The sequence below is a fragment of the Camelus dromedarius genome, chromosome 9, assembly GCF_036321535.1.
Source record: "Camelus dromedarius isolate mCamDro1 chromosome 9, mCamDro1.pat, whole genome shotgun sequence".
Classification (NCBI taxonomy): Eukaryota; Metazoa; Chordata; class Mammalia; order Artiodactyla; family Camelidae; genus Camelus; species Camelus dromedarius.
The window spans coordinates 17695642-17719920 of record NC_087444.1 but is presented as its reverse complement, the minus strand read 5'-3'; the positions used below and the strand labels follow the sequence as shown (position 1 = coordinate 17719920).

Sequence of the window (24279 nt, the reverse complement as noted above, 5' to 3'; positions counted from 1 at the left end):
CTTCTAATAATATTAGCAGCCCTTTAACTTCAAGGCCTAGAGCCACTAATTGGAGAAAAATGCTGCTATTCCATCATCATGTATTATTTACCTGGAAAACTTTTAGAAAGAGAAACTTCCCCTAAAAACTAAAAACTATTTAGTTACTTAGTGGTATAGTCTGTAGAGAAAACTTTAGCTTAATGAGCAGATCCCGTAGCATCCTCTGTGGTCACCGATTAGTTTATTCCTTTTCTCTCCCCTGTGCTAATATGAAATCAAGGTTTCAACCACACTGAAGTATTTCAATCCATTGCAATGTAGTCTTTACTGATACTCCAGTTATTCTCCTTCAGCAGTGAAAGTGACTTTAAGATGGCTCTTTCATCCTTTTGATGAGATCCTAATAATCTTTGAGGCCTTGCCTGATCTGATACCAGTATGATAAGGTGCTTATGTTCTCATCTCGAATATTTACTGCCTCTGACCTGGACTCAGTCATTTCTCTACGAATTTCGGGGGGTGAGGGGTTGTGCAAAATGTTATTGCCAGATTAAATTATGTATTCCAGCGATATTGATTGGAATTGGTTTATTTCTAGGCCTATCCAGTGGACAGAACTATGAAAAACACATTCAGATTTCTATGTATTCATACATTCACAATTCAAATTCAAAACTCAGGCTTTTTATTGAATGTCTTTCATCTGAATGTCTTTAATAATGGCATTTATGTTCTTAGGAACAATAGAAGTGATAGAAATACAGTATCCCCTTCACTCCCACATCATATGGACAAAAGAATAAAGAAATACAAGCAATGCCACTAACAACACCATTGAGGAAAGCAGTTTTTGGTTTTGTTATAGTCATGGGGTACACATACATTATTGTGTTTTAGTCTCTTGGGGTAGTTCTTATCCATACGGCGGTTCCACAAAAGGGATACGCAGGTTCATTTGTCACATGTGTTTTCAATGGCTAGAGGCAACATTTTAAAAATTCAATTTACTTTTATGATGATAAAAAAAATGAATGTGGTTTCCAACTCAAATCCAACCAAAGAAGGTATATTCAAGGATGGTCTAGCCTTGACTATAAGACCTGCAAATGTCTCAGAGGCCTGGGCGGTAATGGTTCAGGGACCCCTTGTCTCCACAGACACTGAAACCCATGGCCTGGTCGCCTCTTCCTGGCTGAGCTTGGGATGAAAGGACAAGTTCTAGGAGTCAGGTTTCAAATCAGCCTAACCGCAGCTTTTTGTGTCCAGTGGGGATTTAGGAGCCAAAAATTCTGAATAAAATGGGAATGAGCTGGAATAGAATCAGTTAAAATTCGGAATAAAATAGGATATCTGAATAAAACCCAGGACTTCCAACTCAGGTCTGCAACCATCTAGCCGAAAACCAAGACACAGGCTTCCCCCTGGCTGATGAGCGACATCACAGCCCCTCACACCGACCATTTACTTACAGGGACGATCGCGCGGTTGAAAGACGTGCGGTGTGAAGCCCCTCGTGATGCAGGGTTCAGGGGGCGCAGCCTCTGCCCTTTACCCCCGAGACGCAGGGTGACCCGACGAGGGGGTGGCACTGGCGCTGTCTCTGTGCCCTCGGCGGCCGAGCGAGGCCCTCCGATGTCCCGCGACGTGCAGAGCCGCTGGGGTCCAGCAGAGAAACCCCGGACAGGGCTCCCCCGCCTGTCCACGCCCGTGTGGACCCCGCCTTCCTGAGAAGCCAGTTTCCAGGACTCCGACTCTTGAGGAGACAGCAGAGTACGGGGTACGCGGGCCCGGGGTCAGCACCTGGCGCTTACAGCCTCCTTCCGAGGACGGCGAAGGTCCGGGTCCAGGAGCAGGACGGAGAGGGAGGCGGGAGCGGGAGAGCGCGTCCCCTCAGCGCGTCCACTCAGCGCGAGTTCGCTTTCCCGCAGCAGCGGGAAAAGTTCGGGCTGCGGGATAAAAGACCGTTGGGCGCGGCTTGAAAGAAAGGTCCGGCTTGAAAGAAAGGTCCCACCGAGACTCGAACTCGGATCGCTGGATTCAGAGTCCAGAGTGCTCACCATTACACCACGGAACCGCAGGCCGGCCCATTGCTCCCGCCTCGGAGCTCGGGACTTCCTGGGACTGCCCTGCCCTGGGACCCGAGGTGCAAAGCGTACAAATCCCGCCGGCTTCCGTCGGGAACAGATGCCTCTTGTTGGGAATCGGGTTCGAACCGCAGCGGCAGGGGCCCCTAAGTCGCTGGAACCCAGGCCACTCACGCCCTGTGGGTAGTTGCCTAACAGGAGTTTGCCTGCTCAACGCACAGTGAGACCAGATAAACCAAATCATTGGCGTTTGGAGGAGAGAAAAGTTTATTGCGGGACCCAGCAAGGATAAATGAAGCTGGTGCTTAAAAGGCCGGTGTTCCCTGATGGTATTCAGGGCAAAGTTTTCATAGGCAAAATTTGTGGGGAGGTCTTCAGAAATGTGTAATCCTCCTCTAGTGGTTGGTGGTGAGGCAACAGGGATCTCAGTCATTAGCCTTCTTGTTCCAGCCAGGCTGGGATCCACGTGTTTCTACTTGGCCTGAAGTTCCATCCTCCAGCTGGATGGGGGCCTTAGTTCCTCTAGAACTCAGAAATTTGTATCAGAGAGTCAAGTATATTCCTTGAGGAGGAATCAGGACCCTGCCTCATTGCGGCACTATTGATTCCCGACCGCCTTTTCTGTGTTTCTGCATTTCCTCACTCCTCTAACTAGTATTTAAATCTGCCTTTTGTAACTCAGGGAAGGCCTACGAGGCTGAAACCTTTCCCCTACAGACAAGTAATGGGGGACACAGAAAAGGCTTTTGTACATGGGAGGGCCCCACAGGGTCCTGCCCGGTTTCACTTCCCCACTTTTCTTTGATACTCTCGCATCTTAAAGGGAACAGGTGTTGGACAATAAGGGGAGTAACGTTTCAGATAGAGAGGTTACTCATAAACCCGGCAGATTAACTCGGTTTTAGGGGGAACTCAGTTTCAGGGTGTGGTTGGGTGTAATCCTATGATAATCCTATTATAGGATTTGGGCTTTGGTTGGGTGATTTGGTGGAAGGTGGGAGGAAGCCGGGTTTGCTGTATGTTGAATACTGTTAGCATGGGCAACTTTGTGATTGGAGTTAAGAAGTAACGGTCATTTCCTTATGAAAAGATGAGGATGTTTGAGATTTTGTAGGTTGCACAGTGACCTTGCTTTTGTCTGTGATCTGACAAAATTATGAGGTAGCCCTGTTTTACCTGATTTTATCAAGACCTCAGAAAAATCTTCTCTGAGGTTGATATCCTGTATCTGAGATTGTTTATTTACAACATGAGAACAAGTCAGGGTGTGAGTGTCAGGTCAGTCATTGTAGGGCATCGCAGGCTGGTATTTTTCTTTCTCACTGGAAATCCCTTAAAGAGAGGAAGGGAAAAGAGAGCACTGTGGTCTCTCAGGCTGTAGGTGCAAACCTGACTGGTTAACAGTGTGACTTGACTAAGTTTCTGGAATTTTCTGCAGCTCAATTTCTCACTTAAAATTGGGTCAATTAGTTCTTCCTCCATGGGTTGTCCTAGGTTTTAAATGAGATATGCAGATAAGGCATTGAGCCCAGTCCTTAGCTCACAGTAAATACTCAATACACATTAGCTTTTATCAGTCCATCACTGTCAGCATTTCTATCATCTGCTTTGTTCTTTTAAACAACTGCAGACCCTTTAGAGGTATGAATGGATTGTTATAAATGTTCTCCAATCGATGGACATGAAATTGGCTCCAATATTTATTTATACACATAATACTGCAGGGGACATCTATATATTTCTGTATCTTATGCAATCGTATCTCTGTAGACTATGGTGATCGGCTCTAGGAACCACATTGATACTAAAATCTGCAGATGCTCAAGTCCCTTATATAAAGTGATGTAGTATTTGCATGTAACCTATGCACGTCCTCCTGCATACTTCAGATCATCTCTAGGTTATTCAAATACCTAACACAATGTAAATTCTATGCAAATACACCCGACAAATTTAAGTTTTGCTTTTGGAACGTTCTGGTAACTTTTATCTGAATATTTTTAATCCATGATTCATTGAATTTTTGGATATGCAACCCACAGAGAGGGCCAACTGTTTCTCCATCATCACTTATGTAAGTATTTCCCTAGTATATATTCCTGTAGAGGAAATTGCTCAGTTTAGAAATATATTTGTACATACATATCTAATTTTGCTAATCCCTGTCCTATTTCCTTGAAAAGATGCTTTACCAATTCATATTCCCAATCAATTATGAGCATATCTTCTCCACCCTCTTGCCAACACTGAATAGCCTCTGCGCCTACCATTTATTTTTGTCAACAATTAACTCCTTATTGAGAGATTTCTTCAAGTGAGTTCACAATCATTGGCTTAACTGACATCCTGGAAAAGGTGAAATCATATGCTTTTTCTCTATTCTAGTTCATGACTGCTCTGTTCTTTCAGATCATCTGAGCCAAGTGCAGTGCAGACCTATCACTCATGCTGGGAAATGCTGCTGGCTGCTGGGTTTGATCATTGTTCTGAATTTTGAGGGTGAGGGACTGATTGACAGAAGAGATTTGAGGTTGGATTTACTTGACTTCCTTTGACAGGGAGCCCAGGCTTCAGTAAAATGAGAGATCACTCACCATGACGAGTGAGGTCTCCAAGACTCGGCTTGAGCAGAAGAAAAATTGGAAAACAGAGACATACAAGTTTAAATTTTCATTAGAATAGGACTTTAAAGATAGATCTTTAATTTTAGCCAAAATAAGAGGAAAAATTGCATTCAGAGTACTTTGTTTGGGGGAATCTGGAGCCATTGATCTCCTTGAGTTCCTTCATCTATGCTGGTAACTGGTGCTCAGCATAAAACCTTGCCTGGTCAGCTCAGGAGAACAAGGAGCATTAAAAAAATCTGCCACAGATAACAGAGATAGATGATGGATTCTTGGATAATGTTATGTGGAGTTAAGTATTGCACTCTTTATTCTTTAGCAGCTAGGTTCATGACATTAAAGAAACATTCCTCTGATACCTGAAATGCCCTTTACGATGTCCTTCACATCACAAGAGCTTGGAAACAGTCATATAAAGGTGAGCATAAGATTTTTACTGTGATTCTTTGATTTGTTTTTTGCTTTGCAGCGATTAGCATACAGGTTTCTGGTAATTAAAAATTAGGAGAGTAGAGATAAGCCTCTGAAGTAGTTACTTACTGCTGCATATTAACAGATTACAAGAACAGTGGTTTAAAACAATGTGGATATATCTCACAATTCTGTAGATAGAAGTCTAGAAGGATGTGGCTGGGTTCCCTGCTCACAGGATTGTCCTCCCCACTGAATAGGGCTGATGTTGACCATGTCCTGGTTCTGATCATCTCTCATGGGGTGCTGCCCTGCTGGTCTCATGCTCCTCTGGGATCCTCTTTGTTATCCTGACTTCTATCAGTCATGATTTCTTTCAGCTCACCTGAAAGAAAGGTAGCTTAGAGAAAGCCCAGAACTCTGGTCCCCAGAAATGATCTCTGCCACCTCTTTTTCCAAGAGGAGAAAAAAAAAAAAATAACAGGTCTTCACAGAGAAATGATCCCCCTGAGGGCTGAGATCCCCTAGAGGGGGAAACCTAAAGGACAATAGAGGCACTAAAAGCCCAGATGGGGGGATCCAGGTCCCTTTGTGTCCCACCTCAGGAAGGCACTCCTCCTGGAAAAAGGGACCTTTCCTACTGACAGGTCACCTTGGGCAAGGGACTTGCTCTGTTCAACTGAATCATTCTTATTGCCACTAGGACTTTTGTTCTTTCAGATCATCTGAGCCAAGCGCAGTGCAGACTTACCACTCATGCTCGGCAAATGCTGCTGTTCCAGGCTGTTTCTTTAATGTATAGGCCTTTCCCTTGCATGAGAATCTCCTTGGAATTTTTGCCTAAAAGTAGTTTCTTGGACCTTACCCCCAGAGATTTTTAACAGGCACCACAGTGACTGTGATGTAGGTGGGTAGCTAGTGCCCAGGGATGGGAACCCTGTCTGCTGCGTCATACTGCATTTACTCAGCCAAGGTTAATGCTACTTTCTCTATTACATTATACGTCTTTCTCTGTTACACATGAGATCAATATGCTCGACTGTAATGAAATCACCATGTAAAGCAAAGGGTACCTGGTGGAGTTGGTATTTGCATCTTGGACTGCTTTTCCTCTGTCTGTGCTTTAATTGTCTCAGCACAGACCCAGGATAGGATCTGACTGGAACTAGACTGGTTGGGACTAGAAGACTGGTAAAACATTAGTTATTCCTGGAAACTGTTATTTATCCAGCTGACATTTAGTAATATTTTATCTGGTAGGATCTTTTTTTTTTTTTTTTAACCTGGCACGCTTTTGAGGAGGCACCAAGGAGACTGGATGAACAAGGCAGACAAGTGCCTTCTCTCAGGAGGACTATCTTCTAGCACAGGAGCCAGACATTTGACAAGGAATGGCATAAATACTATTTAACTGTATCTGTGATAAACTTTGTTTGTATTCATATATTCCTTTGTCCCATTGTGTCAGCCAGGATTGAAAACTGACGGAGTATAAATAATAGGACTAAGGAACTGTGATAAAAGAATTGCCCCAGAAAAGGTCTTTCAGATATTTTTGTTTGAAAAGTAGAAATACTGATGTTTGATCCAACGTCACCCGAAATTCAGCTGCGAGTTTCTAAGGGGTATGTCGGGTGCTTTGGACAGGGAAGCTTTGATCAAGGCTTTTGTGGTGGTTTTGCTGCCAGTAAGTGGTTTAGGAGCTTGGGAAAATCTTCTGATGGGTTTTCTCATCAGTAAGATAAGGTTGTTATCCAGATTCTCCAAGGTCCCTTCCTGCTCAGTTTTTCCAGAGTGCATGAGGGACTGAGATTCATGTTAAATGTGTCCTGAGAAATGCAGGCAAGACCTGACCTTGGTCCCTTGTCTGTGTATCTCCTACAGGAGCCTGAGCTGAGCCTACACGCTGAAAACACAGAACTTGAGGGGAGGAGATGAAAGGAAGAAAATCAGCAGGTTTGGAGACAGAATAATTCAAAGAAGGGCAAGGTACTGGTGGAGGAAGGTGGTTGCCAGAGGAGGTGAGAATAATGACAACCTAAGCTCATAAAAATCAAGGGAAAGTGAGGGATGCACAGAGCATCATCCAACTCTGAAGGAGCAGCCTGAGTGGAGCAGAGAGGACTGGGAGGGTAACGTACTCCACAGTGACTTGTGCACCTGCCAGGGAAAGCCACAGGCTGGGCCAGGGATGGTTTATACTGCTGGGAAGCACCAATTCCAAGAGAAGGAGGAGGTGCCATGAGGCTCTGCCCTGGACCCCCAACCTCGAGCTTGGAGCTGCCCTCACAGTGGATGCCTTCCAAGTAAGTGTGGGCTTAGAGGGATAAATGATGTTTCGAGAAGGGTTGGAGATGTCCATTTTTGCCTTAAACAGTTCTGCACTACGGCCAGAAGGGGCCAGGGTAGGAAGACCTTAGATCTGAAGCAGAGATAGTAATGGTATCTTCTGCATTTACAGTCTGAAAGGCTTTGTACACAATATGTCTTAAATATTTGTTGAGTGCTTCTTTTTTCTTAAGCTGTGTTAAATTTCTTATGTTGAACTTGGGAGTTCAAATATCGATAAGATTTCTCTGAGGAAATAAAAGCAGTGAGAAGAACACAAGTGGATACTTTCAACAAAATGTGGTGGCTCTTTGCAGTTGGGTGTTGTGGCAGCCAAAAGGATGGGAGGTTAGGCTGAGGACACTTCTTCCTGGTGACAGAGTGAACCATCGAGAAGAATCCCTGAGGACAATCCTGTCTTCTGAGACACCACGATGAGTGTCATAGGGCAAGGATAGTGTAGGGCAGCCTCGCCTCCAAGGAAGGGGATTGCTACATCCTGGGAAAAAGCAGAGGAGCATCCCTGACAAGACACTGGAACAGGAATATAGTAAAGATAATTGGGAAGTTGCAACCAGTTTTATTCAAACAGTGAATTATCATTGCTGAGAACCTCCTTAGCGCTTGACTCAGTGCTAGGAGTCATGAATGCAGGGATGAACAAAATATCTCAACTTTCACAGAGCTCTCAGCCCAGTAATCAGAAGTGGTGAGAAGTGTAGTGGTGATGGCTTCACTGGAGAAAGTGGCTGATGCTGCCTAGGGATGATCACACTCGTGGTGCCGGTCCCCCTTCTTTTTTTCCAAAAGCTGGGTGACCTGTCCTGGGCCAGAAACCCTGGTTTCTCAGACAGATTTCAGCCTCTAGTGGTGCATTATTTAGAAAAAAAGAAAAGGAAAGGAAAAGAAAGAAAGAAAGAAGAAAAAGAGGAAGCCAGGTGATATAACAGAAACATCTGTCATCCCTGGGCTGGGAGAGGCAGTCACCTGGCCACACAGGTCTCTCTGAATTCAAAATCTCTGTGGTGTTTCTGCAGTGAAGGACTAACATAGTCCACTCCCGTCCAAGTGGAAATCAGGGAATGGGACCGTTTTCAAAGAAAATGTTCCCAGTTGGTTGACTAGGGCCTTAATCCTCATTAAACCTTGCTGGTCCTCAACTCACAGTCTGGCACTTGAAAGGAATGCAACAGTTTTTTCCAAAGTGACTTAGAAGGGGAGCAGGGAGGTTTATCTTCCAGGAAAATGCCCCAGAAACGCCCTCCAAGAACTTACCTAAACTCCTGATTATACTAACCTAGTGTGTTATTAACCATTAATTGTCAGAGGAGGCTGAGAACGCCGTCCCCAACTACCACAAATTACGCAGTGTTTCCCACATTTGAGGAAGTGACAGGGGTCAGCACACCTGGAGTGCAACAGGTAAGCTTCATGCTGGGAAAACTGCCGTCCTGATCATGTATTAGTACCCCACTAGCACAAAACACTGATAATAGGGGAAATTCTGTTAGGGAGAAGAGAGCATATGTGAAACTGTGTACTATCTGCTCAATTTATCTGTAAACCTAAAACTGTTCTAAGAAATCGTGTTTATTAATTTTTTTAAGTAAGGATGCAGCACCCTAAAATCTTGGTGTCAGTGGCATCCTGTAATTGCTAGTTAATGCTGAGTTTTCGGGTGCACCAACCTGGGAGTCTGACCAGTTGGTGATTCTCAGCCTCCACTAGCCTGGCAGTTCCCCTACAATCCAGATGTCTGATCAAGTAGGTCAAGGTGCCCTCTTCGCTCCAGAAGGTGCAGAGGGACCAGTGGCATCTGGTGAGACCCCGAGAATCCATCGAGCCGGGCCGAACTCCGTCAATACCCTGGGCAACTGAGCTTCCACAGCCACCAAACACACCACCACAGGAGCAAAGCAAGTGAGGACAAGAACTATGAGCCACAGGAGGAGGTCGCTGCCTGAAGCAAAAAAGCACCTCAGGAGGGAGGCTTGGTGAATTGGGGGAGACTCAGAAGCAGGAAATGAGTGGAAGTAACCCAGAACGTTCCCTGCAGGGCTTGAAGCACAAGTCTTCCAATCAGCAGTCCTAGGCTCATAGGCTCCTGTTGCGCTCAGAGCCAGCGGAGGGAACCTGCTCCCCAACCCCTGCCTCCTAGGCTGGAAGCTCCTTCGGACCCACAGGCCATGAACACACCGGGTCTTGTCGGGGCACATTGGGGCCCTGACACGAGCGAGCGGCACTGGACGCCCCATGGCGGGGCCCGGGGCCCACGGCCCTGGCCGCCTGCTCCCCGCCGCGCCGGAGCCCCCGCAGGTGCCGACCCCGCCAGTCGGGCTGAAGTCCCCCATGTGCCACCTCCCCTGCGCTCCGCCGGCGCGCTGCACCCTCCGCAGAAAGGGAGGCTGTGAAAGGCTTTCCAAACGGGCAGCTCTTGGAAACATTCAAACTGGCAACTCAAGCCTTTAAACGTCCCGAGGGTGGAAACGTCTAGAGGCCCGTCCGGCACCGCACGGAGCTCCACACCCGGTACCGAGCCAGGCCTTCAGTCTTGGGAACGCGGGAGGCCGGAGAGGGGAGACCTGGAAAGCTGAAAAGGAGAAAGAATCCAGGGAGGAAAGAGCCCAGAAGAAACGCTGTCACCTGCTTTTCCCCGACGTCCCCCCGCGGGGCGGGCGCGGCCAGGCTGCTGGCGGGGCCCCGCGTAGGGGCCTCTGGGGTTCGAACACGACTCCCAACAGAGAGAGGAATCTGTCCCCAGGGGAAGCCGGCAGGGCTTGCACCCTTTGCACGTCGGGTGCCAGGGCAGGGCAATCCCAGGAGGCCCCGAGGGCTGTTCTGAGGGTAGTCAGAGCTCTCAGCGCAGCGGGAAGAGGACAGTTGAAAACAAGAGGAAAGAGACACTTTTTGTATTTAGGTATGTTTTTTTTTTTTTCCCGGGTGAGAATTTTACCTCAGGGCAGAAAACTCTAGCAATCCCGGCAGAGCAGCTGGACTTGGGGCAGGTCTAAAAGCCGTGCCTGTGGCTCATCCCCGAGAGGGCTTCGTCTCCTCCACGACGTACAAACCCGCAGAGACGCGCCGAGGGAAGGCGAGCGAGGCGCCCCCTAGCGTCGCGGAGGAAGCGAGCTCGGGGCGGCGTGAGCGAGCGCCCGGCAGGAGGCGGGTCCTGGGCCCGCGGGGCTGCGCGCCGCCTGGCTCCGCGGGGGGCGTCGGGCCGTCCTGCGGTTCCATGGTGTAATGGTGAGCCCTCTGGACTCTGAATCCAGCGATCCGAGTTCGAGTCTCGGTGGAACCTTCCCTTTAGGCCGCGCCCAACTGTCTCTTATCCCGCAGCCCCAACTCCGCCGCTGCCTGAAAGCGAACCCGCGCCTCAGATACGTGCTGAGTGGACGTGCTCTCCGGCTCCCGCCTCCCGCTTTCTGCAGCTCTCAGACGCGACGGTTTCGGTCCCAGGAAGGAAGCTGCGCGGCCAGAGTCCCTCTGGCTCCCGCCGCCGCCTCAAAGCCGCGTCCCCCGCGGTTTGCCGGCTCCTCCTCAGGAGTCGGGGTCCCGGAATCGGGCTTCTCTGGGCTGCGGCGTCCCGGCAGCGAGCAGATGGGGGGCACCCAGCCTGGAGTGTCCCCGCTGGACCAGGGCGACTGTGCCCGTCGCCGGACATCGGCGGCCCCGGCCCGGCCGCCGAGGGCGCAGAGACAGCGCCAGTGCCACCCCCTCGTCGGGTCACCCTGGGTCTCGGGGGTAAAGGGCAGAGGCTGCGCCCCCTGAGCCTTACACCGCAAGGGACTTCACACCGCACGCCCTGTAACCGCCCGATTGTCCGTCCCTGTGAGTAAACGGTCTGTGTGAGGGGCTGTGATGTCCCTGATCAGGCAGGAAGAAGCCTGTGTCTCAGTTTTCGGCTTGATGGTTGCAGACCTGAATTGGAAGTCCTGGGTTTCATTCAAATGCCCTGTTTTATTCCGCATTTTAATTGATTCTATTCCAGCTTCTTCCGATTTTATTCAGAATTTCTTAGTCTTGCGTCCTCATTGCATACAAAGCTGCTGTTAGGCTAAAATTTGAAAATCCACTGCTGAAACCTTGTCGTTTCATCCAAAGCCCAGCCAGAAAGAGAATAGACCATGGGTTTCAGCGTCTGTAGAGATCAGGGTTTCCTCATCCATCTCCCCCCCAGGCATTTGAGACACTTGCAGATCTTGTAGTGACGGCTAGACCATACTCGAATATACCTTGTTTGGTTAGATTTGAGTTGGAAACCACATTTCTTTTCTTTATCATTACAAAAGTAAATTAAATTTTGTTTTGTGTTTTTAATTGACATATAGTCAGTTTACAATGTTGTGTCAATTTCTGGTGTACAGCCTAATGTTTCAGTCATACATATACATAGGTATATTCGTTTTCATATTCTTTTTCATTATAGGTTACTACAAGATATTGAATATAGTTCCGTGTAACTTGTTTATTTTATATATAGTACTTAATATTTGCAATCTGAAACTCCCAATTTATCCCTTCCCACCCCCAGTAAATTAAATTGGTAAATGTCACCTCCAGCCTTTGAAAATGAGCTGGTGCACCCCTTTTGTGGAACTACAACATGGATAAGAACTATGCCAAGACACTAAAACACAATAATTTGTGTCCCGATGGCAGTAACGAAACCAGAAACTGCTTTCCTCAATTGTGGTGTTAGCAGAATTTTTGCTATATCTTTAATCTTTTGTCCATATAATATGGGGAAATGCAATGAGACTCTCTAGGATATTCTATTTCTACTATTCAAAGAGTCCTTAAAACTAAATTGCTTGGTTTCAGACAAAGAAGGTTCAATATAAAGCCTGTAGTTCTGAATTTGATTTGTAATGTTTGTGACTGTAGGTGAATACATGAATACACACACTATGAATATGTATTTCCTAGCTCTGTTCACTGGAAAGGCCTAAATAAACCAAATCCAATGAGTATGTCAAGGATATTCAATTTGCTCTGTGAATACTGTGTTGGACATAAAGAAATCGGAGAGTCTTAAAGAAAGGACTGAGTCCAGGTCAGGAGCAGTAAATATTAAAGATGCAAAAGAAACACCTTGTCCTACTAATATCAGGAAAGGTCTTAAAGCCTGTGAGGATCTTACCAAAGGGAGAAAGGGGTCAGCTTAAATTCACTTTCACTGCTGAAAGAGAGGACAATTGGAGTATCAGGAAGGACTCTGTAGCAATGCATTGAAATACTTCAGTGTGATTGAAACCTTGATTTCATACGAGCACAGGAAAAAAAGAAAGAAAAAGCAAAGAAACTAATTGGTGATGACAGAGAATGCTGAGGGATTAGCTCATTAAACTACAGGCTGTACCACTAAGTGTACAATATTTACTACTTAGGGGAAAGTTCTCTTTATACAAGTGTCCAGGTAAATAATTCACGATGATGGAATGGCACCATTTTGCTCCACACAATCAGTTAATGGATCTAGGCCTTGAAATCAAAGGGCTGCTAATATTCTTGAAGAAACACACAGGACTTGATGTGCCTCCTGATCAGAGAGCACACGTCACTTTTCAGGTGGTCTTGCCAACAGGTGAAACATGAAACTACATCTGCCAGGTCCAAAACTGTGGCCACAAGACACATGTGGCTACTGCATATATAGAATGTGGCTGGCAGGACTGAGGAACTGGATTTTAACTGTACTTAGTTATAATTCATTTAAATGTAAATTTAAAAACCAAAGGTATAAAAGATTTTTCTATTGAATGCAACTTTAATACTTTGGAATTAAAGTTCCTTTAATATGTTGCAATACACACTTAAGTGTCTTATGTATAAGATTATTTCTGAATTATGCTGTACTTATTAGTTTTCAGTGTAGTTACTAGAAAAATTTTAATTACATATGTGGCTTGTACCTTCTCTCTATTAGGATAACACTGCTCTGAATTCCACCACCAAAAAGGAGGAAATATGGAGGACAGGAGATTGTGTTGATGTACACCTAGGAAACAAATTCAGGCTGAGGGCTACTAGAGAAAAACAAGACTGTATCTTCAGTAAATGAATAACTAACATAGGAGAGCGAGAGACCAAGCAACATAGTGAGAGCAGGAGCAGCAAGAGAGAGAGAAGGAAAGAAGAAAGGAAGGAGGCGGAAGGAAGGAACTGAGGAGAAACATATATACAGGTACTTAACACATATCCTACTGATTACAGTTTGTGGATTTTCTATGGAACCCAATAAAGAAACTAACTTAAAAACAACCATGGGAGGTTTGAACACTGCCTATTTTATGATATTAAAAATTTTAAGTCCATTTACCAACAACAGTAATACTATGACGCACTACTCAGTAAGAGTCCTCACTGAGGGGAACACAGTGATACAATTCCAGATGAAGTGAGTTGTCTGGCATTTACTTAAATAATACAGGAAAAGGTAAGTGGGTGGGACTGTAGGAAAACAAGTTCAGCCATAAGCTGATAATTGTGGAAGATGACTTACAAGGATGGGGATGTTCTGTTATATACTTCTGTCCATTTTGGAGTCCTAATGAAATTCTGCATTTGAAAATGAGTGACGAGAGATTACAGGCCCACCTGGATGACGGCAGCTGAATCTCTCAACACCTATTTCAGAGGGCTAGGGATTAAACTAGAGAGTCAATGACTCCACACAGGACAGCTCCCCCGAACAACCAGGGGCCACAGAACACTGTGGACTCCAGGTAGTTTGTATTTAGCCAGGCCTGGGAGCCACACAACAGTAGAGGGATCAGACAAGACTGCACACAAAGAGGAGAGGACAGCAGGGAGGGAATCCAGGTAAAATTCCCTACAAAAGAGCATGTGGACAAACTCAGAGCGTGCCTGGGACCTGGTGGACTACAGCTCTGTTGACTGGGGAATGGCCACGAAGGGGTTCGGCAGTGCAGAAGACCAGAGGATGACAAACTTCGTGAGGCACAATTGTCGGGGCCACGGTGAGACCTAGATGAAGGTAGTGTTCTTTGGATGTTTGTGGTGCAGAGAAAGAATGAAGCAACCGGTAGAAGTCAAAGGTCCTACTGGAAGGAAATAGAATCTCAGAACCAGGAGACACACCATGCCTTTCCCCAAAACCTTACATCTGCTACAGTAATTGCACAAGACAAAGATCTAGACAAAAGAAATTGACCAAGCTCCTTAAAGATTCAGCACTTCCCACCTAGATCTGCTATTTCTCTCAGAGATAAATCCTACTCTGCTGGAAAGGAAAATCGTACAGCAGACATTTATTTATTCTAAGGTGACATTAGAGAAAAACAAAAACAGACTTAGAGATTTCAGCTGATGAAAAGATTCTCCTCAGAATCAATCAAAAACGTAGGAAACATATAAAATACTATCTATATCTTAAATATTCTAAACAGAACCTTTTTAGATACACATACACACACACACACACACAAACACACACAAACACTCTGGCTCACGTACACAAGAAAAGGAACTCAGAGCACAAAATTAGACACAAAGACCAAATGAGAATTGGTAGAAACTAGGAAAACACTGAAGAAAAAGAACATTCCCTGGAAAATAGTCTAAATGAAAACGTATAAAGGAACTTATTTGTCTACAATCATAGGACACATTGAATTGAAAAATGAAAGCATTGAACAGAAAGGAAATGGATAAAAGATAATGAGAAAGGGTCAGAGAGAAAGTCATAGATATCTGGGAGAAATAGGACTGGAATGTTCAATTCTAAGTCCCATTGTATTAGAGCTGAAAGAATTTTTTTAAAGAAAAAAATTCCTGTGAAGCGCTCAAACTCCCTTTACCCCAGTGAAAGAGAAAACCAAATTATATTCCATGTCTCAACAAAACATCCCAAGGAGGAAAATGTTTCTTTAAATCTCAATAGAAGTCACTGTGGGCATGTCCTTCACATTCAGCCAAGCTGTCCATGTATCAAAGCAAGAGAAAATGAAAACTAAATATGCCAACGTTGAGGAGTCCTCATTTCCACCATTAGGAATCTTGACGGATGAACTTTACACGTCAAGAAGTCACCAAGTAAACCCTGAGATTTGAAGACCTGGTCACCACTGAATATATGTTATAAAGATTTAAGCCGGTGTGTCATGGGCCCTGCTTTCAGGGCAGCCTGGTTGGGCCCTGGGACCTCTGCGAGGAGGCCGCTGACACTCCTGGGGTGGGGCAGCCCTCCTGTGAACCTATGGGTCCCTAAAGGGCCCCATGGGCGCCCCCTCCAGCTCTTGCACATACCCTCCTTTTTTCTGAAGTTAAAACCAAATGGGGAGGGGGCGGGGACAAGGTGGGAAAAATAGTACGTAAAGGGTATACATTTGACTAGGTTGAAATACTACTAGAATACTATCAGAAGTGGCAGGTAAAGACAGAAGGAAGGAGAAAACTAGAATAATGTCCTTGATGGTGACAGTGGTAAAAAGTTGAAGTTGAGAGGTATCATTCAAAATTTATACTTCAAATTAAACTTATTTGACAACATACTAAGGGACTAAGATGACAAATATTTTAGTGCAGTGTTAAACACTAGCTATCCAGTCCTTCCTACATACCAAACAAAACACAGACACATACACACACACACAAACATGCACGCACAAATAACAGAGAGAGAAAACAAACACATTAAATGCACTCTACTACAAATGGTACATACAACTTAAAAGATGTGGGAGAGTTTAAGATATAAAAATGAAGAGGAGGAAAACGAATGTTTCTATTAATTTATATCCGTGTCTACTAAATCAGTCGCTGAATTAAATTAACACTGAATTTAAAAAATACACACCGTCACAGTAAAACCCCAAAGAACTTTTACTTAAATGGAAGGGGTAGGGATTGTCTTTTCCACAGCACAACGCCAGCAGTACAAATGAACAGAATGACTGCACTGGAAAATTTCTGCTTCACAAACACAAATATGGTAATTGACACACATCGGGGATCGATCAGGGATGGCAACAGTTTAGAGAATGACAATCATAGAATAAGATATTTATTCACTCTCAGAGAACTACTCATCAAATCACTGACTCTACACAGAGAAACGTGTGTTCCAATGAACGGATCTCACTGGCTCCTGCCTCCATGACGAAGTGTTCAATGCTAAGAGGACAAGAGTGGTGACACGCAAAGTGGACGTGCTTACTCTCCAGAGGGGCTGTGCCAGGAAGCAAACAGCGTTCAGTAAGTGGCATCATTGGCAGACGGGTTGGCCTGAGTTTAATGATGAGGAAGGGGTCAGACAACTGCAGAATGTAGACCTTTGAGCCAGACGACTGACCTGTGTTCTGCACACAAGTCAATGTCACCACCATTAAAGACAACCACAGAAAGGTGAGGAGAGGGTTTGGGTTCAAAAGGACTAAAGAAATATAGCAGCACAATCTCTTTAGTTCTTTGGAACCCAAAACATCTCTTCTCCTTTCTGTCATCTAATTTGTGGAGGCACTGCCTGTTTCAAAAAGACAGGCCAGTTGTCCTGTTCAGTGGTGTAGATTCTGCAGTTGTCTGATAACTGCCTCATGACGAAACTCAAGCGAAACCTTTTCAGCATGGACACTGCATGGTTAATGGCACCTGCACCGAGCACAGCCCATCTGGTGGCAAAGATTGTCCAGGCTGACATGTTGCCTTCTTCCAGCTGCTCCAGATGCCAGTGTGTGCAGGATGGCAATTCAGAGAAGCAAGTGTTAAAGTCTCTCACAGCTGTGCATCCAGCAAAGCACTGGTCTCCTTAGCACTGGGTCACATTTGGGGACTGATGCCTGGGATTTCTCCCATCAAATCAGTCCTTTGGAGTAAAAATCATGGATTGTGGCTGGTGATTGTGATGTTGATTCTCAGCAAAGCATCCCTGCAGTGTTCAGTTTGGACTTTAACCGGATTTTCTGTTGCAGATAGTTTACATCTAGTGGGAAAGGTAAATTTGATGATGTGGTTTCTTCAAATTGGCAAAATCTTTTCAGAGTACCGAAAATAATGCGTTAACTGTGAAAGAGAGACAGGGGAGAGATGGAGAGACATAGGAGAGATAGAGAGAGGGACAGAGAGAGAGACAGAGGGATCAAATGTGGGTCTTCGTTGGGTTCTGCTGACGGCTGAGCCTGGAGGGATGACCACATGGTGACAAGAGTCAGGAGCAGGCTGGGATCCTCTTGAGAGGAGGGGCTGAAGGGGGAGCCCGAGGCTGGTGCTGAAGGGAAAAGGGAGATCCACGAGTTAGAAGAAATACCTCCTGAAGCAAACGTGCAGACTGTGGTGCAGAATCTAGGGACCCCTGTCCTCACCCCACCTGTGCTTGGGGATATGCCAGCTCAAAGCTGCTGCAGAGTCTTAGCCAGATCCCCCCACTGGTTCCTCAGCAGCCAACTGACTTTTAATTCCCCTTCATCTGGACCGAAGTGATACCTTTCTTACATGTCCCAGGAGGGATGTGCTGAGCATCCCTCATATACGTTCAGAAACAGACTGCTGTCTGGAGCAAGGATCCTTGGGACACCCCTATCCTGGTTCCTGATATCCCACCAAATCCATAGTCCATTTAACCCCTACATGCATGTCAGCAGAGCTTTGAAAAATACTGATGCCGAAACCTCACCCCAGAACTTCAGAATCACAGTGTCGAGGGGTTGGGTCAAGCCATTCGTGTTACATAGATCCAAGCTCACCCAGGTTATTCGTGACGGCAGAATTTACAGCCACCCACTAGCCCTGCACTGCCTCACACCATTCTCTTTCCGTCGCTTCATTACTTCCACCATGAACCCCTTTCCCACTGGCCATAAACATTTTCTCACCTTCCTTCGGATAGTCTAGAGTTAATCACTTGCCTTCTGAAATTCCCTTGCCTGAGCCACTGATCTTATGTCCTGTATATCTCTGTCTTCATAAATCTGCCCCAAGTTAATTCACTATGATGCTTTCCTAGACTCCTTGGCCTAAGACTCCAACTCAGTTCATTTTTTTCTGCACTTTACTGAACATGTAGAAGGAGTCATGTGAGTAAAAGGAAGAGAGGTCTGAAACCCTAGGCACGTCATTGTCTTTGCATTCTGCAATCACTTGGCCTCTGTCTCTGCTTTAGGTCAATGTCCCTTTAGGTTGCCATCTATTGTCCTCCACCTAATGCCGGCTCCACTGAGGCCCTGGAAGCCCCATGGACATTAACCCAGAGCTGACCACCAGAGGTGAGAAACCTGACCCCAGGCCAGTGCAGCATTCCCACCTAGGCCTGAGGTTCTTATTTAGTTTTTGTAATCAGGGTTCTCATTCCTCAGTTACATCACTTTTTATTCACGTGGAGACGTCGAGGAGTCAATGTTGTCCTAGGTGTGTTCTGCAGAAGCCAACCCATGTGCATGTGAATCGTTAAGACAATGATTCTGGAAGAGGCAGTGGAGTGGAGGGAGGGAGGGCCGGGAAAGAAAGGCAATGAAACCAAGACAGTGTGTGATTTCAGGCAAAGAACCCCGTGTTCAGGGGCCTAAATGATGCTCTTCTGATGAGGAGGACCTCGGGGCCGGGCTTCCCTGTAGCTAGGAGTAGAGGTGAGAAGGAATACCAGGGCAGCAGTGGCAGGAACACAGCAGAGTTCACAGTAGAAACAGCAAATGGGGAAGGAAGGGCCTGGCAGGGTGGCAACTCCCACGGAAAACAGAGGAAAGAGCAGACAGAGGGAGGATCAACTGTTAAGTGAACGAACAACAAAGAGGACAAACTAGTGGAGTTTGAGGTATAATCTTAGATGAGGAGCAACAGGGAAGACGTGCATGGAAGGCCTAGATGTGATTACCTCTGTCCCCTACGCTTGAAGGCCAGGGAACCTGCATGCTATTCTCCACTTGCTGCGCAGCAGTTTTCTTCGCAGAATCTTCTGCTTCAGGACACTGGAGGCATTACTGTTGCTAGAGACTTGACGTTCATGCTGGCTGGTAGCTGAGCCCTCGCCCTCCACCTTGGGAGGGATCTTCATTCCGATGGAAGCATCCAAACCCAGCTCTGAAGATAAAACCACAGAAAACAGGATGCATTGTTATTCAGGATATTACAATGACTTCCTCCTCCAGCCAAGAGGAACATCAAGTAAGGAACGTGTCCAGGAACAAGAGAGGCCATCTGAACGTCCCTGCCAGGTGAAGCCAGTGGAGACACCTTGGTATTTTTCTCTTTTGTTGACCGTCCCCAAACTGTGCAGTGCTGGTAAGACTGCCAGGAGGCAAACATGTTCACACTGCCAAAAAACTGTTTTTTAAGAAAAATAGAATTGACGAAAACGGAAAGTTCCTAGGTAGAAAAGACAAGGCAACGCAATCAGGGCAGTCAGAGGTTGTACTATTGGGACAGAAGTGACTGCAGAAAGTAAGCAAAGTCAATGTTGAAAGTAAACTTCAGGAAAGAAAGAACTGGGGAAGTCTGAAACTGGAAATGTTTACAGATGTGTATCAGTATATGCTTCCCATATATTTGTACATACACTATATATAATGTTTATCATACTCAAGCTAAATAAGACCTGGAAGCTGTGATAAAAATACAACACTCACGTGTGTGTGTGTACAAGGGAAGCAATGGATGATGGCATTGAGATATTGAATGGATCATTCTAACAGCCTCCGATGAGTTGAAATTGAAAAAGGAAAAATAGACATCAGAGGAATAAGCGAGGGAATCTCTGGTGGTAACATGAACGATTAGATCCGGGGGATTATGAGAATAAAGGGCATTAAAAGTAGCGTTTGCAGCAAAATCTGTCGTGATGCCTGGATTCAAACTCAGGCCTCTGGGGTAAGTGTGCAGGAGAGAGAGTGACTGAGCCAGTGGGGCTGAGTCCTGGCCGAGAATGTGGGAAGCCAAGGTCAAGAAAAAGAGACTAGAGGGAAGGCAAGACAATGAAATCCCACAAGGGCTAATGGCACTTGTCAGGGCCACGCATCCCTAACACCCGCTGAGCACTTCCCATGAGCTCTCTGCACGGTGGCCAGTGGTGCCCCTTCTTCTCTCACCTCCACTCTCCCTATTTCTCAGATGAGGCCACCGCCTGACAGATGAGCACCAGGCGGCCCCAGTCTCCGGGTGGAGATACTAAGAGGAGTAGAGGGTAAGGATGAATACGTCCCAGATGAAATGCATGTGAGGGTATGAAAGCTCATTGAAGAAAATCAGAGAAGAGTCGGATCATGATAAGAAAACCGAGGACATGGCCATGGAGATGAGTGGAGAGGACAAATTAAATGGAGCATCATAGAAGAAACTGAGTGGCTCACCTTATCTATGAAGGTGGTTCTTTATTTTAAATAAAGGGCTAAAAACAGAAAAATTACCTCCGTGTGAAAAGTCAACAGACGATTGAAGTGTGTGGGCAGTTTTCACATTGCTACTAAACATTACTAATGCACTGTTACTGAGAGCACGTGACAGGGGAAAACTGGCTTGAGGATGGGCGATGAGAAGAGAACTCTGGCAAACGTGCCATTCTGAGAAAGCAAGGGGAGACGGAGTCTAGAGAAAGTGGAGACCATCAAAAGTCCTGCACTTCAGCTGAGACAATGCACGTGCAATCATTGTGTAAGTGTTACATCACCAGCAGGATACACGGGTAGACATCACACAGTCACAGGTGTGCTGACGCAGGTTTTACCGAATCACGGACCCTGGGAGCTATGTTTCTTAACACTCCCAACGACCACGGAAGGTAGATTTAACTTCCCGGTGGTCAGATAAGGGAAATGACAAGGGAATACCTCACAAGATAAATAACTTGGTTCCGTTAAAGAACCAGGAATTTGCAAACCCAGGACCTGGGGCAGAGCTGGCCCTAAATCTGCGGCTCCTGCTCACTTCCCTCTGTTAGAGCGTTGGGGATTTTCCGTGGACCTGAAAGGAGCATGGCAGAGGCCTCACTGTCTCCTCCACCCCCAGCTCTGGCACGACCAGCTCATGGACTAGAGCTCCCTACACCCCTTTTCTTACTTACCTTGCAGGGGCAGCCCTTGGTCTCCAAACTCAGTGTTGGCTGTGAAGCCCCACACGGTGGAGGGAAGGCCGAGCCTGGCGTTGCCGTCACCACAGTCAAACTGCTGGTCCCGCTGCAGCTGCAGGTGATGGGTCACCTGGGTGCTTGTCTGCAGTTGTGCTTGTGAAGCTTCCATCTCTGACCCTTGGAAACTCAAAGGCCCTTGGCGACGGTCCTCCCAGGAGTCACCTGAAAGCAGAGGACAGTTCAGCAGGACCAATCCAACTTTCCGTTTGTCAGCCCCTCCCACAACACCCATTTCTGCTGTTCCTGCCTATCAGGGAAACCACCTAATCAGCCAGACAACAGAGGCAGACATCATGGACATGACGGAGATGTCATTTTGAAGGCTGTGCCTGCGGACGCCAGATGGCAGGTTCCTGGTGAACGTCGCTGAGATAAAAAATCACCCACTTGGGTCCAGAGGGTACTAGAAGGCAGGTGAGGTCACGACCATTACTCAGTTATTAGCGACCCTTCCTTGTACCCTAGAGACAAGATTCTGGCCAGGCCTCAGGGAAGGGAGGACGAGGAATTGTTGATGTCTAATTAGAATAAAGAAATAACAAGAGAAGTGGGGCCCAAAGGCTGCAAATTCCACTAGAAATGGGACTTGGGGCCTATAGCACATGGACCAAGTAATGAGAACTCTTCCCACTTCTGGAGCCTTTTCAACTCCATTCCCCGTGTGTTTTGATGACCCGTCCACCCAGCACACAGGGATACGTCCCATGGCTACATGTGTCCTGGGTGGGCTGGTGGGTACTGGCACCTGTAAGTAGTGTAGCTGAGGTCTGAGGGCCTTACTGGAAGCTCAGTGTCCAGAAGTGCTACAGAATCAGGACGTCTGGTTCTTCAGGGAGATGACACAGTGCACATTCCTTGTATTACACCCCCCTCCAGGGGCACCAGGCACTGCTCCTAATCACACATGTTTACAATTCTACTGTGAAGTGAGTTCATATTCTCAGAGAGTGGGCTAACCAAAGAGCTCAAGTAGCTCATCCAGTCCAGGGCAGGCTCAGGTGGGGTCACGGCCTACGGGGCCTGCTGCACATTGCTGTGCGGCTGCCCCCTCACTACCCCTGAAGACCCTCCTGCTCAACAAGCTTTGTTGAACTGTTTCTTAAACGTGTCTCTCCTGTGTCTGTTACCACGTTGTCTTCCACAGAGAGCACTCTGTCTGAGTCTCATCAGTGATTCATCCGACCTCCTTCTAACGGCTTCCTCTGATCCTGTCTCTCCACACTATCAGCGGTCTCACCAGTCTTACTCAGCTTGGGGAAACTTGTCCTCCTCAACCTCCCTACATGAACTCAAATCCTCACCTTGCCTTGACACTCCTGCTCCCTCCGGCCCCTCTTTCTTCAGCACATCACTTCCCACAACCCCCTTGAACAAATCCTCCCTGGACACAGGCTGCCCCTCCTGACCCCAGCCCTGCACCTGCGCCTTGTAGAGCTTGCCGGGCTTTTTCCCTAAGCACTGCTCTCTGCCTTGTGTGCCCTTCCCATTTTCTCCAGGCAGAGTTTCTTCATCATTAATCACTGCATTAGGATTCTTAATAAGATTTATTGATAATTCACATGGTCTGAAGGGTAACACCTCTTAAATTAAAAACTTTAGTATGTGAAACAATGATCAAAACCAGTAAACCCACCCTCAAATGCTATTTTGAATCACACAGTAAAATTATTTTAAAATATCACAGGTTAATTTCATCATGTAGTTTTATCTCTCTTTTCCCAACTAATGGCTTTTATTAAACTATGCTCAATATTCTCTGCATTTGCATGGGAAAAGGCAAAATAGTTTATCAAACTTCACAAGGAATGCCCAATAGCATTACTTAGGAAAGTAGGGAAAAGCCTCCAATGAAATCTGAAGTTGTCCTTAAAGATCAAGTGCTTGTGCTGTGCCTACAGCACTTCTCCCCGGTCAGGGCGGATGGGGCGAAAGAGCAGGTCTCCTGCGGCCCCACTGCCGGAGTCACAGCCGTCCACACTGTTCACAGGCCATGATCAGAGCCCACAAATAGGATGGACCCGAGCATCATTGATGTGTCCCATTCATTCACCTCAGCCCATCCGTGTGGGGGATGTTGGCCTCTCCTGCCCATGCTGAATGATGGCCTGGCAGGGCCAGGCCACATCCCACACATCTCACTTCCCCTCTCTAGCCTGACTTAATACCAACAGCCTGCACTGGTGCGGGCGGTCCAGGTGACGTAGGGCGTCCTGGGACGAGGAGAAAGGAAAGTTGTCTTACCCACATGATGCCTTTTGCAAAGTAAATCCCACAGCCTGATTCAAAAGAACACAAGTCTCAGGGCCTGTTTACAGAAATCACTCTCGTAGTGTATACAGGTCATTGGCTACAAAGTCTGTGAGGATAACTGGGGACCCACTAGGAGCCGTGTGCTCTATTCGAGGGAGTACTCACCATGTACAGCAAGCGCTGAGAAGACTCCCTGTTGGTCCCAAGGGAATGAGGCACCTCTGTCAGGCCTACAGGAGTCTGACAGGTCATGGCCAACAGAACTGGTCAAATAACATTCATCCAGTGAGTCCTGTGGGCCTTCATTCTCTTCTACCACCGGCTGCTCACTACTGAGCCTTCTGGGGTCAGGTGCGCTGAGGATTAAACAAAACGGATGAGAGAACACAGGGTCCTAGCTGGGTTTGATGGGAGTGTTAAGGGACTGGTCGCAGAAAACAAATGGAAATTCTCCACAAAGCGAGATATAACAATCCTCCTCCATCTGGGGCCAGAGTGTGCTTACAATGGGAATAGGAGACAGACAGAG

At 46.6% G+C, this 24279-nt stretch overlaps 1 protein-coding gene and 2 non-coding genes across 3 annotated transcripts; 1 reads left to right on the top strand and 2 right to left on the bottom strand.

The window, feature by feature from the left end:
* Positions 1-1984: 1984 nt before the first annotated feature.
* Positions 1985-2056, bottom strand: TRNAQ-CUG (transfer RNA glutamine (anticodon CUG)). The gene has a single exon. It is a non-coding gene; the product is annotated as a tRNA-Gln (tRNA).
* An 8599-nt stretch (positions 2057-10655) lies between these two features.
* TRNAQ-CUG (transfer RNA glutamine (anticodon CUG)) lies at positions 10656-10727 on the top strand. Its single transcript has one exon. It is a non-coding gene; the product is annotated as a tRNA-Gln (tRNA).
* A 5522-nt stretch (positions 10728-16249) lies between these two features.
* Positions 16250-24143, bottom strand: LOC135322015 (neuroblastoma breakpoint family member 4-like). The gene is made up of 4 exons (XM_064488847.1): positions 23916-24143; positions 21435-21662; positions 19254-19459; positions 16250-17654 (listed from the first exon to the last, which is right to left on the bottom strand). Exons 2-3 carry the CDS (start codon positions 21607-21609, stop codon positions 19263-19265), a joined length of 372 nt encoding a protein of 123 aa, XP_064344917.1. The 5' UTR covers positions 21610-21662; positions 23916-24143; the 3' UTR covers positions 16250-17654; positions 19254-19262.
* Positions 24144-24279: the final 136 nt, after the last annotated feature.

Coding starts and splice junctions, on each gene's coding strand:
- LOC135322015 (XM_064488847.1), bottom strand. CDS start 21,609: ATGGAAGCTTCACAAGCACAACTGCAGACAAGCACCCAGGTGACCCAT. Junction 19,460..21,434: donor CCAAGGGCTGCCCCTGCAAG/GTAAGTAAGAAA, acceptor TTTTATCTTCAG/AGCTGGGTTTGGATGCTTCC.